At 40.8% G+C, this 15,368-nt stretch overlaps 1 protein-coding gene across 3 annotated transcripts; it reads right to left on the reverse strand.

Annotated features, from left to right (window-relative positions):
• Positions 1-125: 125 nt before the first annotated feature.
• Positions 126-15,269, reverse strand: DIABLO (diablo IAP-binding mitochondrial protein). Of its 3 annotated transcripts, none has more exons than XM_057744906.1 (6): positions 15,081-15,269; positions 14,169-14,295; positions 9,966-10,097; positions 8,390-8,434; positions 8,095-8,191; positions 126-911 (listed from the first exon to the last, which is right to left on the reverse strand). In XM_057744906.1, the coding sequence occupies exons 1-6, from the start codon at positions 15,128-15,130 to the stop codon at positions 724-726; spliced, it is 639 nt and encodes a 212-aa protein (XP_057600889.1). In that variant the 5' UTR covers positions 15,131-15,269; the 3' UTR covers positions 126-723. The 3 variants fall into 3 exon arrangements, with proteins under 3 accessions (XP_057600889.1, XP_057600888.1, XP_057600890.1); XM_057744905.1 differs by having other exon boundaries at positions 8,390-8,500; XM_057744907.1 differs by lacking the exon at positions 126-911 and adding an exon at positions 7,600-7,700 and having other exon boundaries at positions 8,390-8,500.
• Between the last annotated feature and the right edge of the window lie 99 nt (positions 15,270-15,368).

Below are 15,368 nucleotides of genomic sequence, written 5' to 3' on the forward strand. Positions count from 1 at the left end.
TGAAGGTGGCAGGCTGCAGAGGGCTCCAAAAGACACACACAGACATCTTTTTTAAATGCAAAAAAAAAATTATTCTCCTTCAGATACACTAGAGAAACTTCAAGGAAAGAAGGAAACGAGAAGCATGTGTTGGAGTAAGTCCTGTTGAGAGCACCAGGTAAACAGTCTGCATTCAGTCCCTTAAGAACAATGGACTTCTGGCTCCTTGGCCTGAGCTGTCCTTACAGGGCAATGGGGCCAGGTCACAGAAGGCATTAGAAACATTTAACAAAAAGAAATCTTACAAACAGGACAGGCTCCCCTTTCCCCCCAAAACTCACATTCCTATGGAGGGAGCAAATACTAAATCATTTGAAAATGTGAATAAGATGGGAAACTGAGGTTAAACAGCCACTGAACTTGTGGACAACCTCTCTCTGGCCAGGTTGGAGATGCTCTGGGTGGGAGGTAAAAAGATCGACGGCTGAGAGGGCAGCTGTGCTGAGTAGGGTGAACTGTTAAACAGGTGCAGTGCCCATGGGCTAAGAACCAGGTCCAGTAGAAGGCTGAGATCGTGGGGATAGGGGTCAGGCACTCACAGCTTGTAATGACCTCTGGCCTGATGGGCCAGGGCAGGACCTGCCGCTGCCTCTTTGTGCAGAGAAAGCTGTGCTGACCTGGGCTGGATGGCGTCCACCCTTGCTCTCCCAAGGCCGAGTGGGCAGTGGGCAGCAGCTCAGGCCCTCAATCCTCACGCAGGTAGGCCTCCTGCTCTGGCTCAGCCCCTTCCTCCTGTGTTTTCTTTCGGAGTTCTTCTGTCTGTGCTTCTGCCAACTTGGTTTCCGCTTTCTGGGAAAGGTAGCGCACGTCTTGCACCTGCGATTTCACCAGCTCGACATGACTCCTGGAGGTTACAGAGGCCTGGTCCGCTCCTGCCAAAAGATGGGCCGATTATGCTCAGTGGACACAAGGAAAGCCTGAGGACTCTGTGGCTGTCACCTGAGCCTTTCCTGAAGCCAATCTGCCTGCCCTGCTTGCAAAGCAGAGAAGCCTCTACCCTCACATCCAGGTGTGCATTTCACTCTTTACTGTCAAAACCCCGGGGTTTTCCTGCAGCCGCCAGCAGCCACCATCACCACCAGCATCAAATGCGAGTCCCACAATCATCATTATAGCTGCACAGCTCTCAGTATAGATGTTTTAAGATTTTAATGTTTTTAACTACACAGTAATACATTTCTTTTTGACAAATGAAGAGATCACTGATAAAATCGTCAAAGATCTGTTTCCTCACCCTACCCAATCTTCAGAGATAATCTCTTTTGGAAGTTTAAAGGGCATCTTTCTCATCCTTTAAAATGTTACTATAGAGAAACATTTCATCTATTTACTGGATGGGCTGCTGTCCAATTCATGAACCGTTGAATAAAGCCAGTTAGATCTTTAAAAAAAAGTTACTATATTCATATGGAATACACAGAAAAAATTTTGTGACTATAAATCTACATAATGGCACAAACAGTATTTACTGAACATATTTTGCAATTTTGTTTTTGCTCTCATTTTACCTGCTGCTAGTGTATTCATCATATAGATATGCATATTTATTAATTCATCTAGAGAACATTCGAGTGGCTCTTTTCTATCTTACTTCATTAATGAGAACCTTCAGTACAATGCTGCAAGGTAGCAGAGAATAGCAGGATCCTTCTCTTATTTCTGACGATGATGGAAATGTTTCCCATATTTCACTATTAAGTAGGATTACTTAACCTTCATCATGTTAGGAAAATTCTATGTATGATCGTGTTTAGATTTAAATCATAAACCGACACTGCATTTTACTGAAGGCTTCTGGGGCATACGCTGATATGGTTACACAGGTGGCTTTTCTCCTTTACACTACTGTAGATAATCTCAAGTAGTGAATTAAATGTTGACCCTTGGGGTTTGTGTTTTTCTTGGCTGTATGTAAACAGATTTTATTTTTTATTTATGTTTTACTGAAGTATAGTTGATTTACAACATACACACACACGTTAATATTCATTTCCATTATGGTTTATCACAGGATATTGAATATAGTTTCCTGTGCTGTACAGTAGGACCCTATTGTTTATTGTATCTATAAAAGGTTACATCTGCTAACCCCAAACTCCCAGTCCGTCCCTCCCCCAGCCTCCTCCCCCCTTGGCAACCACCAGTGTGTTCTCTATGTCTGATTGTTTCACAGATAGGTTCATTCATGTCATATTTTAGATTCCACATATAAGTGGCATCATATGGTATTTGTCTTTCTCTGACTTCACTTATATAATTTCTAGTTGCATCCATGTTCCTGCAAATGGCATTATTTTGTGCTTTTTTATGGCTGAGTAGTATTCCATTGTATATATATATGTACCACCTCTTCTTTATCCATTTATCTGTCCATGGACGTTTAGGTTGTTTCCATGTCTTGGCTATTGTAAATAGTGATGCTATGAATACAGGGGTGCATGTATTTTTTCGAATTATAGTTTTGTCCAAATACATGTCCAGGAGTGGGACTGCTGGATCATATGGTAGTTCTATTTTTAGTTTTCTGAGGAACCTCCATTCTGTTTTCTGCAGTGGATTTTGCAGACTTTTTAATGATGGCCATTCTGACTGGTGTGAGGTGGTACCTCGTAGTTTTGATTTGCATTTCTCTAATAATTAGTGATGTTGGGCATCTTTCCATGTGCACATTGGCCATATGTATCAATATTTCTTCTTTGGAGAAATGTCTACTTAAGTCTTCTGTCCATTTTTTGACTGGGTTGTTTGCTTTGTTGTTGTTGAGTTATATGAGCTGTTTGTATATTTTGGAAATTAAGCCCTTGTCAGTCACATTGTCTGTAAATATTTTGTACCATTTTGTAGGCTGTCTTTTCATTTTGTTTATGGTTTCCTTTGCTGTGCAAAAGCCTGTAAGTTTGATTGGGTCCCGTTTATTCACTTTTGTTTTTATTTTTATTGCCTTGGGAGACTGACCTAACAAAACACTGGTATGATTTATGTCAGAGAATGTCTTACCTATGTTCTCTTGATACATTAAAAAAAAAAAACGTTGAATTATCATTGTATTTTGAAGGTAAATGGTTCTATTTGATTTATATCTATTACATAGTCATAAGTGATACTGAACTATATAGTTTGTTTTGGTGCTGGCCTAGTCCAGTTTGGGATCAGGACTGTGCTGGCTTTAGACAATTATAATAGTTGGGAGGCTTGTCATCATTTTCTGGTACACTTTCTGTAACACAGGAATTACGTTTCTTGAAGATTTGATAAAACTCTACCACAAAACTGCCTGGGCTTAGTGTTTACTTTGGGGCACAGATTCTTTGTGAATGCTATTTCAACTTTTGTGGTTACTGATCTTACTTGGATTGTTTACTTCTTGGGCCAATTTGAGATTTATATAAAGATCATAATTTTCTCTTGTAATTTAAAAAAACCTTCCATATCTATAATAGCTCTTTCTGATGTGACTTTTACTCTCTAAAAGGTTATACTTCCAAACCTTATTTTTTTTTATTCTTTTCAAGGAACCAGGTTATGCCTTTTTGACTATTTCTTTTTAATATTCTCATGCTTTTTATTTCTTTTGTTCTACATTGTTTGACTTTATTTTGCTTTTTCTAACTTACTGGGTTAAAGTTTAATGTATTTTCAGTACTGCTTCGCACAGTGAATATTACCTGTCATTTATGGTTGCTGTTCTGTGTATTTATGACCTGTGCCTTTACATAAGGAGTCAGTTTCTATTTTAGAGCTACTTTGTCTACAGCTCTCTGGGTCTGCTATATATGAGACTTGTCATGACATTCTGAATACTTTTAAATTTCCATTTTTCTTTATTGAGGTATAGTTGATTTACGATAGTATATAAATTTTAGGTGTACACCATATTCAGTTTTTAAAGGTTCTAATACACTTATAGTTATTATAAAATATATTTTATATTTCCTGTACTGTACAACATATCCTTTCAGCTTACCTATTTTATACATAGTAGTTTCTACCTCTTCATCCCCTTCCCACTCCCCACTGGTAACCACTAGTTTGTTCTCTGTATCTGTGAGTCTGTTTTGTTTTGCTATATTCACTAGTTATATTTTTCAGAATCCACATGTAAGTGATATCATAGAGTATTTATCTTTCTGGGTCTAACTTATTTTACTAAGCCTAAACCCTGCAAGTCCATCTGTGTTGTTGCAAATGGCAAAATTTCATTCTTTTATGGCTGAGTAGTATTCCATTGCATATATACATATACATACCACATCTTCTTTATCCATTCATCTGTTGATGGACACTTAAGTTGCTTCCAAATCTTGGCTATTGTAAAAAAAAAATGCTACTATGAACACTAGGGTGCATATATCTTTTTGAATTCACAGTTTTGTTTTCTTCAGATGTATAGCCACGAGTGGAAAGGAACTGCTGGATCATATAGTAGTTCTATTTTTTTTTTTTGCTGCACTACACAGCTTGTGGAAAATTAGTTCCCTGACCAGGGACTGAACCCGCACCCTCAGCGGTCCTAACCATTGGAAGGCCAGAGAATCCCCACTATTTAGTTTGTTTATTACCATTGTCTTTTTAAACTTTTATTGGAGTATAGTTGATTTACAATGTTGTGTTAGTTTCAGTTGTATAGCAAAGTGAATCAGTTATCTGTATACATATATCCACTCTTTTTTAGATTCTCTTCCCATAGAGGTCATCAAAGAATACTGAGTAGAGTTCCCTGTGCTAGTAGGGATAGGTAACTAGTAGGCCCTTAGTAGTTATCTGTTTTATATATAGTGGTGTGTATATGTCAATCCCAGTCTCCTAATTTATCCCTTCCCCTCTGCCCTTCCCTCTAGTAACCATAAATTTGTTTTCTACATCTGTGACTTTGTTTTGTAAATAAGTTCATTTGTATCTTTTTTTTTAATAGATTCCACATATAAGCAATACCATATATTTGTCTTTCTCTGTCTGACTTCACTCAGTATGACTATGTCTAGGTCTGTCCATGTTGCTGCAAATGGCATTATTTCGTTCTTTTTTATGGCTGAGTAATATTCCACTGTATATATGGAGTTTTATAGTATCCGGCCTTACAGTTAGGTGTTTAATCCATTTTGAGTTTATTTTTATGTACGGTGTTAGTGTTCTAATTTCATTCTTCTACATGTAGCTGTCCAGTTTCCCCAGCACCACTTATTGAAAAGAGACTGTCTTTTCACCATTGTGTATTCTGGCCTCCTTTGTCATAGATTAGTTGCCCATAGGTGTGTGAGTTTAATTTTAGGCTTTTGAGGAACCTCCATACTGCTTACCTTACAGTGGCTGTACCATTTTACATTACCAGCAGCAGTGTACTAGGATTCTCTTTTCTCCACATTCTCACTGACATTTGTTATTTATGATCTCTTTGATGATAGCCTTTCTGACTGGTGTGAGGTGAGATATCATTGTGGTTTTAATTTGCATTTCTCTGATGATTAGCAATATTGAGCATCTTTTCATGTACCTGTTTGCCCTCATCTGTACATCATCTTTGGAAAAATGTCTATTCAGGTCTTCTGTCCATTATTTTTATTTATTTTAAAAAATATTTATTTATTTGGCTGCACTGGGTCTTAGTTGCAGCATGTGGGATCTAGTTCCCTGACCAGGGATCGAACCAGGGCCCCCTGCATTGGGAGCGTGGATGGAGTCTTAACCACTGGACTACCAGGGAAGTCCCTGTCCATTTTTAAATCTGGGCTTTTTTTGATATTGTTGTATAAGTTAAATTTCGATTTTGATTTTTGGTGAGGAAGGGGAGTATCAAGTACTTTGCTGAGTCTGTCACTTGGCATAAAAATCAATTTTTGTACATGTTTGTACACTATTTTATTTGAAGAGAATTTCTTTGGGGGGAGGGCAAAATTTTGTGTTCAGCATATGTACTTGTACTTGGTTAACGTTTTAAAAACCATTTTGCTCTAACACTTAATAGTTTTAATTTTTTGGCTCTTGACCTGTGAGTCTGAGATGTGTATAAAGCTCCATTTCTCCTTGTAAATTTATCAGTTTTTGCCTTACTAGGCACACATTTCATGACTGATGTTTTGATGAACTGTTCTGCCCCTTGTAATGCTTTTTGTCTTGAATTCCTTTTCTGATTCTAACGTTGCTCTGCCACCTTTTTTGGGGTAGCTTTCTGTTAATAATGGTTCAGTTTATCATCTTAAAATTTTCAACCTTTCTGTGCCTTTTTGTTTTAGATGTGCCTCTGCAGTTTTAGCTAGAAATATTTTTTCATACAATCAGAAAGCATCATTTAATAAATTTATTCTTAGTTATTTTGTGATTACTGACGTTTGAATGTGTTCCTCTATTTTACTTTGCATTTTCTAATTAATAGGTTTTGTTTCTTAAACCTTTCCTGCATTAACTGAATTTATCAAGTTTTTTGTCCCTTCCCCCCAATTCTTTCTGAAGTGTTTAACAATGTCCAATATTAAGCCAATGTCTCTCTTCTCAAACAAGAAAGCTTAGCATGCTTTCACTTCTTCCTCAAACTGATTTGAGTACTTAAAAACTTAACACTCAGAGCTTCTGACAAGTTTTACTAAATTTTGTTCATTCTTTTTGTATCTCAGTGGCTTCTTAACTAATTTTTCTTTACTATTCTTTACTATTTTTTCTTCTTAACTAATTTTTCTTAACTAATTGCTTCTAACTAGTTTTTCCAAAAAGCATAACAGTTGGTAAACTTTGTCTAAAAAATCTTTCATTCTCACATTTACATTTTAATATTTGGATGGATATAAAATTAATTCTAGGTTACTGATTTGTCACCTTGCATCCAGGGTTGCAGAAAAGAAGATTAATGTCTGATTATACTTCCTTTGTAAGTAATTCCATTTTCTTCTTATAGTTTTTAGGATTTTTTTTCTTTGTGTATTTAACATTCTGAATATTTTTTTGCCATATGAAATATATTTATATTTTAAATTCTGTTCAGAATGTTTGTGAGCCCTTTCAATCAGTTCTGGGAAAATGTCTTTTTTTTTTTCAGATGTTTATAGTTTACTCTCCCTCTTTTCTCCTGCTAGATCTAAACCTGCCTAGTGAGTGGTGAAGGCTACCTGGGGATGTTCCTGCTGTAGTACCCTCAGCAAATCTCCGTGTTCACCTGGAAATCCTGCTCCCACCTTTGGTGTGCCACTACTATAAAGCTACTTTTACACTTCTGTTGTATTGCGCTTAATTCCAGTCCTATTTTCAGAATCTCCTGACTGCTCTGGCTTTAGTTAACTAAAATTTTTTTGTTTTTACTTAAAGCTTTTGTATCTTTAAGATTTCAGAAAACAAAAGCATTTTAACAAACCAGTTTCTTAATAAGAATTTCTGTGTTGACATAGTTTGGGACCAATCGGTAAGATGTCAAATGAGGATTTCCCTCAAAATACATTTAATTAGAAAACCATTCAGCTCAAGCCCACTGGATGGACAGTGATGGTTAAAAAATGCCTGGTGAATGAATAACTGCATTTTCTATACTGAGGCATCAAGGCACAGAGGATGAAGCCCTGGCTACCAGGAGCAAAGGCGTTAGAATCTGACCTACCTCGCCGAACCCCCGTCTGGCTGCTTGCTTACTGTGTACCACAGCATGCTCTGTGGTATGCTCTCTCTGCCAGTTTCTTCATCTGTAAAGTGGGAATGATGATAATAACTCCTACTTTTAATTTAAGCCCCACAGTTCCTTTAAAGTGTCTATAAAAACATAAAGCCTGAAATATAGATACTAGTTATTCATAAATTATCTGGGTTATTAAAAAATAAAATGCTTAAAAGCTATGTGGAAGCAATCAAAATTTCCAACTGACAGTAGTTTTATCATTTTTCATTTTCTGGACATTGACCACCTAGCTTCTACTGGATCTGGTCTACAGGGGCATTAATTTTTCCTTTGTGGAAATGAAATATTGGTTAATATATTGGAAATGGGAACATTTTCTCACATAGTTAGAGAAAACATCCCTCATTTTTCAGCTAGATGAACACTCAACCAGCATGTCCACAGTAAAAACTGTAACCTACCAGTTTGGTATGCAGCTTCTGCTGCCATCTCTGAAAGACTAATGGCAGTCATCCAGGTGGTTTCCAACTTCAAGTATTCTTGTTGTTTTGAAGTCATCTATAAATTAAACAAAGCACTTCAGACAACACGACTCTTCATTATGTCATTATGCACATTTAAGTGGACTTCCTCAATTCAATAGCAGATTGAGAGAACAGTTACTGGTAAGATACCTTCATTCAATAATTTAGATACCACAGTGGATTGGTGTATTAGGAGCACTAATACAGAAACGCCAAGTAACTTTTTGCTCACCTCAACTCTGGCTCCTATGATCACCTGCCACACTTCATCTTCCTCCTGTGAATTCATTTTCCCAAGTAAAGTTGTATATTGTCGGTACAGAGAAATTAAGGTATAAACAGCCTACAAACATAGAATAAATGAGTAAAATAAGTGAGGCATATTAGGATTAGTGAGACTTAACATCTCAAGGTGATGAAGTCCCACTGCAGCAAACTGACTCTTCAGTCCTTCTGCCTCACTGAACCTGCACTATTGTATGAAGTACAGGCATTATCCTGGGACATCACTATCTCCACTTGTCCACTTCTGTGTTTTAAAAGCTTGTTAGCAATTCAGACATACAAAGAGAACATAATGCAAGTGGAAAACTCAGAAAGCTGAGAATAAAGCTGCTGGAAAATGAAGGTAAAGAAACACATAAATGAGACTTTTAAATGATTCTGATTATCCATATACTCTATTAGCTCAGGTCAGTGGTTTTCAAACACAGAAGCCCCTGGTGCTGCTGCTGGTAGACTTTTGGACCCCTTTACTCCCAGCTGAACCAGATCAGTGTGGTTCCCCCTGTCTTATATACTGGGCTGCTATATTTAAGATTTTTCTTTTAAAAAAGGTTCCTGAACAGTGAGGCTGACTACAGCCCCTTCCCTGAGGGTGAGTGTCCCACCTGCAGGGGCCCTACTTGGCTGGAGGTGGGGATCCTACATTAAATGAGAATCAATCAAAACTCTAATTCAAAAAGATACATGCACCCCTATGTTCACAGCAGCACTATTTACAGTAGCCGAGACATGGAAGTAACCTAAATGTCCACTGACAGATGCATGAATAAAGAAGATATGGATATATAACAGGATATTAGCCAAAAAAAGAATGGAATAATGCCACCTGCAGCAACATGGATGACCATACAAAGTGAAGTAACCCAGAAAGAGCAAGACAATATCATATGATATCGCTTTTATGTGGAATCTAAAAAAGTGATACGAATGAACTTATTTACAAAACAGAAATAGACTCACAGATACACAGAATTGAGGTTGCCAAGGGGGTAAGCGGGTGGGAGAGGGATGGACTGGGAGTTTGGGGTTGGCAGATACAAAACTATTATATAAAGAATGGATAAACAACAAGGTCCTGCTGTATAGCACAGAACTATATTCAACATCTTGTGATACACCATCATGGAAAAGAATGTATATGTACGGGGATGTGTGTGTGTCTGTATAACTGAATCACTTTGCCGTGCAGCAGACATAAACATTGTTAATCAACTATACTTCAATTAAAAAAAAAATAAAATGAATAAGTAAATTAAAAGGATTCCTGGAAAAGTCTAAAAACCAGTAATTTAGTTCAGGACTCAGCCAACCTTTTTTTGTAAAGGGCCAGAGAGTGGCCCTATAGTCTCTAAAGAGAGCAGCTATTCAACTCACAAAAGCAATCATATACAATACACAAACAAATAAGCCTGACCGTGTTCCAATCAAACTACAAACACAGGTGTAAGGTTGGATTTGATCTGTGAGCCATAGTTTGCTAACCATTTATTTAGATGATCAAGACTTAACAAGAGGACACTTACCTTAGTATATTCAGTGATTGCTTCAATCAGTGCATATGTGGTTTGAGAGAGAAAGGAAGAGGTGCTATCTGTTACCAAAGACACAGCCCTCTTCATTAATGCATCGTTACTAAGAGAATGAGGCTCTGGTTTCTGAAAGACACAAACATTTTTACTCAACTTCTAACCTAAAGCTTGAGCTGAGATCATAGGCAGCCAAGTGAAAAACGTAATTCTCACACTGCAATGGCATTACGCTGCTTCTGTGTTTTTTTCTTTTTAAGCTTTAGTTTCACTAAGACAACATATGAAAATAATTCTAGCGTATGTTTTTTACCTATTTTTATTCCTTATTCTCTGTTCCAAAAAGCAAAATATTTCTTTTTATAAAAGGCTAGTACTTATAATCAATAAATTTCATTAAGTTATGATTCATTCATTACCACAGTGCTAGATGCTTGGGATATAAAGATAAGATACATTTTCTGCCCTCAAAGATTTCAGATGGGAGAGAAGGGAGTTGGGGCTAAGAGTAAACTAGAAAATTAATGCAATCAAATACCATGGGAGCTATGGAAGAAGTCTGGAGGGGCACACATAAGGGAGCAATCACTTCTATGTTGTATGAGAATAGCTTAGAAAAGCTGTCATAGAGTTGATAAGGATTAAGCTGAATCTAAGAAAGTAAATGACTGGTGGAGAGGGCAAATCTACAGAATGAGCTGTACAGTCTTGGTTGGTGGGGAAAGAGGTGACTCTTCCCTTGAACCTCAGCCGTCAAGTTTAAAATAAAAAAAAAAAAAAAGCCAGTATACAGGACTTCCCTGGTGGCACACTGGTTAAGAATCCTCCTGACAATGCAGGGAACATGGGTTCTATTCCTGCTCCGGGAAGATCCCACATGCCACAGAGCCCATGTGCCACAACTACTGAACCCAGCATGCCTAGAGCCCATGCTCCGCAACAAGAGAAGCCACCACAATGAGAAGCCTGCGCACCACAAGCAGATAGTAGGCCCTGCTCACTGCAAGTAGAGGAAGCCTACGCGCAGCAACGAAGACCCAACACAGCCAAAAAACAAACAAAAAAAGCCACTATAACTGTCATATGAGTTAAGGGAATGTGGCCACCTTGATTAAATACTGGCAACTGTGATGACAAGTCATCCCTAACTCTCCCTTTTCCTCCCTCAGCAGAGGATTTATTGTATCAGAACTAACAAACCAATCCCTCTACCACCTGTTGTCTTGTTTTTGCTTTTTAGAGTATAAACACACTGAATCACTGCCTGTTGAAAGTAGCAATCAAGAAATCTTTGATACATGAACAAATCATGAATTTTGTTTATATTTATATTTCATTCAATCAAATAATTAAGTATGCATTATGTTTCTTGCACTGAGGGGCTAGAAAGGAAAGAATGACATCATCTCTGCTCATGAGAAGCTAATTTTGATCTGTTTTGATAATTTGTCTTCATAATGCCCTCCATTTTACAATGCATTTTTTCTTGTTCCTCACAAGAGTCTAGGTATCATCACTTCTCTTTTAATGAGGACATGGAAGTTCAGAACGGTTATGTAACTTTCCCCAAAAGCGCACACACACTCCAAATCTCCTCACTCCAGAGTTTCCATTATGTCTGCTGACTCAGGGGAGTCAAATGGATTACCATCAAATGTGAAAATACACAACATCTGTGGTCACAAAAGGGAGCTCACTGTTAGCCAGGAAGTAGGAAAGGCTTTAAACACAGGTGGGATTTGGGTCTGAAGACAACTAGAGTTAGCATGGACAGGCATTCTGGGCTAGAAGCAACAATGAGGAAAAGAACACAGAGGATGCACAGGGGGATGTTGGGGAATCCAGGCTGGTGGGAGTGGATGGCACACAGGAGGTAAGACTGGCTGGGGCACTGGAGAGAGAGGAGAGTTCGCTGTAACACACAATGGGGAGCCAGTGCAGGCTCTGAAGAATGGAGGGGGCATTGCTGTTCCTGCAGGAGAATGACTAGAGGCTCCTGTCAGCCAGAGACTCCTGGCATATGGCCTAGAACTGAGGTAACTAGGGCTTAAGAACAGTATACAAATTAGAAAGGACAAACACAAAAAAAACTTTTGGAGGAAGAAAAAGAGGGTATCCTAATTATGACTAAAAATGGGCTCGTGTTCAAGTAAGGCTTTTAGGTTTAAAGATTCATCAGTAGGGACTTCCCTGGTGGCGCAGTGGATAAGACTCTGCACTCTCAGTGCAGGGGGCCTGGTCAGAGAACTAGATCCCACATGCATGCTGCAACAAAAACCAAATAAATAAATAAATATTTTTTTTAAAAAAAAGATTCATCAGTATGCAGAGATGAGGGTTGAAGTATGGCACAAAAAGAGGAGGGCTCATGAGTGAGCCTCAGAAGATGCTGAAAATACTTGTGATAAACAGAAGTAATCATGTTGTGATAAACACATATTTAAGTATCAGGAATATTTTGCCAAAATGTCTGGTTTCCTATTTAGCTCTTCCCGATAAAGCATATAACTGATGCTTTATTAATAAGGTACCACTTCGGTATCAGCTGTCTACTTAACAGCTCCACCTAGATGTCATTTCCAAAACTGAACTCTTGATTTCCTCCTCCCCAAATCCACTCCTCTCCACCCCAGGATATGGCAACATCATTCTTTCACTTGCATAGGCCTTTTAAAAGCACTGGAGGGACTTCCCTGGTGGCACAGTGGTTAAGAATCCAAGTGCCAATGCAGGGGACAAGGGTTCGATCCCTGCTCCAGGAAGATCCCACATGCGACAAAGCAACCAAGCCCGTGCGCCACAACTACTGAGCCTGTGCTCTAGAGCCTGTGACTCACAACTATTGAGCCCGTGTGCCACAAATACTGAAGTCTGCATGCCTAAAGCCTGTGCTCCGCAACAAGAAGCCACTGTAATGAGAAGCCCGTGTATCACAATGAAGAGTAGCCCCTGCTCACCGCAACTAGAGAAAGCTAGTGTGCAGCAATGAAGACCCAATGCAGCCAAAAAAAAAAAAGAAAGAAAGAAAGAAAGAAAAGGAGAGTGAGAAGGTGTGGCAATGAGGAAGGGGGGAATTGAGAAGATAAATAAATAAATAAATAAATAAATAAAAGCATTGGAATCTCCTGCTGACCACATTCAGCCCACGTTTCCCCACCTGATCCAAGCCCACGGTCATCGCATGCCTGGACCCCTACCGGTATTTTTAGTTCCACAGAGCAACCTTTAAAAACCTATGTCAGGGCTTCCTAGGTGTCACAGTGGTTAAGAATCCACCTGCCAATGCAGGGGACACGGGTTCGATCCCTGCTCCAGGAAAATCCCACATGCTGCGGAGCAACTAAGCCCGTGTGCCACAACTATTGAGCCTGCACTTTAGAGCCCGTGAGCCACAACTATTGAGCCCATGTGCTGCAACTACTGAAGCCCATGCGCCTAGAGCCTGTGCTCCGCAACAAGAGAAGCCACGGCAATGAGGCGCCCGCGCACCACAACGAAGAGTAGCCCCCCCCTCACTGCAACTGAAGAAAGCCTGTGCACAGCAAAAAAAGACCCAACACAACCAATAAAATAAATAAATTTATAAAAAAAAAAAACAAAAAGCACGTCAGATCATAATAACCTTATGTTAAAATCCTGTGTGGCTTCTTTTTCATAATAAAGTCCAAAGCTTTGCGATAGCCCACAAAGTAAAAAAAACCAAAGTACATTTTGGTCCTCAGCTATGCCCCTGAGCTGAGCTCATCCATTTCTTTCTTTCTCTCTCCCCCTCTCATTCCACTTTCTCCTCCTCCTTCTCTCCAGAATGTAAGTAAGCGTTATGAAAGCAGACATTTTGTTTGATTTGTTCTTACAGCCTCAGTGTATAGCACATAAAAGTTGCCTGATAAATTTTTGTAGGATGAAAGACTGTTTTGTTGATACTGTAATATGTCCTTTTCTTTCTTCCCTCTCTATATAATTTGACCAACTTGACATACTGTTCCTACCAAATGATACTATCGAAATAGGAATATTAATATACTTGCTCAGCTCTGAAAAGAAGATGCTGGTACAGTAGAAAGTATACCATCACATGGGGTGGGGGGAGCGCTGGGTAAAACCATGAGAACTTATCAGATGCTTTAATGCCCACTTGAGACTACAAAAGGACACAGTACACAAAGACAAAAAACACCGAATGACAGGGCAGTACTTCACCTGTGCAATAGGAACTGCACACAGGGTTACCCCAAATCCAACAGCCACAGTTTTGTGCCATGGTCTTATCAATTCCCAGAAACAGCGCTTCTTCAAGTTAGCCACGACTGGAACACACTGCCTGTACCTACAAACAGAAGTCAAAATTAATGAGGCACAAGCACCCATCCGTAAAAGCCTCTTCAATTTATTTGCAGGGGTTGGAGACTCAAACTTGGGCCACGGTGGAACCCAAATGACGACGTGGGGTGGCCTTCCATACGACAGGGCTGGGTGGGAGCCGGGTGGACTGGGCCCCGGGCGCGAACAAACCGCGATTCGGCTCCCCCGTGAGGGAATGCGGGCCGACGGTGGCGGAGTTGAAGAGATAACAGGTGTGGACGTTTAAAAGGTGGTCTCGAAGCTTTTTAAAACCTCAGACCAAAATAAAACGCTTCTGCAGGCAGGATGTAGCGCTGGCCCTCTGGCCTAGGCTCCAAGGGGCCTGCTGGTCCCCGCAGGCGCTGCGAGAGGAGCTCCGGCGTCAGGAGGCCGAGGGAGCAGGGCCCGCAGGGAGACCGCCGGCCTCTCCCCCTACTCTCCCCAGCGACTTCAATGGGCCAACGGGAGCCACTTCGCGGGCAGGCCGAGACCCCGCAAAAGACCGTCCGAGGTGGGGGGACGCGCTCTCGGCAGGCGGAATAACGGAAAAGCCGTCAGTGAGGCAAGAAGCCCGGGCTTGGCCGAGGAGACGGGATGCCTCTGGCCCGGGGCAGGGGCGGGACGTCCTCAGACCTCCGAGAGGGGCGGGACGCCGTGACCCTCTCGGCCGAGAAGGAAAGCGAGCGCCTGCAAGGCCGCGGTCCGGTCACGGCGCTCTCAGCGTCCCTTCCCTCCGCCGGACCCTGACCTCCCACACGACGGCAGCGGTACCTGAAGAGGGAGGCTACGCTCCTCGACAGCCAACTCCGTAGAGCCGCCATCCTGCGACCGCCTCACTCCAGACGCACACGCCGGACGTGACGCCACCTCGTGAGCAGGGGGCGGGACGCGGCCGCCACTTGAGAGGGCCAGGTCTCATGACCACGCCCCCACCCGAGGGCGCAGTCGGGATTGGACAGACGGAGGGGTGGGGCTGAGGGTAACGGCTGTAACGACCTCGCGCGACACCCAACCGCCGGAGCTTCCGCGTGGGGCAGGGCCGGCCCTGGACTTGAGGAC

This window comes from Hippopotamus amphibius, chromosome 8 (assembly GCF_030028045.1).
Source record: "Hippopotamus amphibius kiboko isolate mHipAmp2 chromosome 8, mHipAmp2.hap2, whole genome shotgun sequence".
In the NCBI taxonomy this organism is placed as follows: domain Eukaryota; kingdom Metazoa; phylum Chordata; class Mammalia; order Artiodactyla; family Hippopotamidae; genus Hippopotamus; species Hippopotamus amphibius.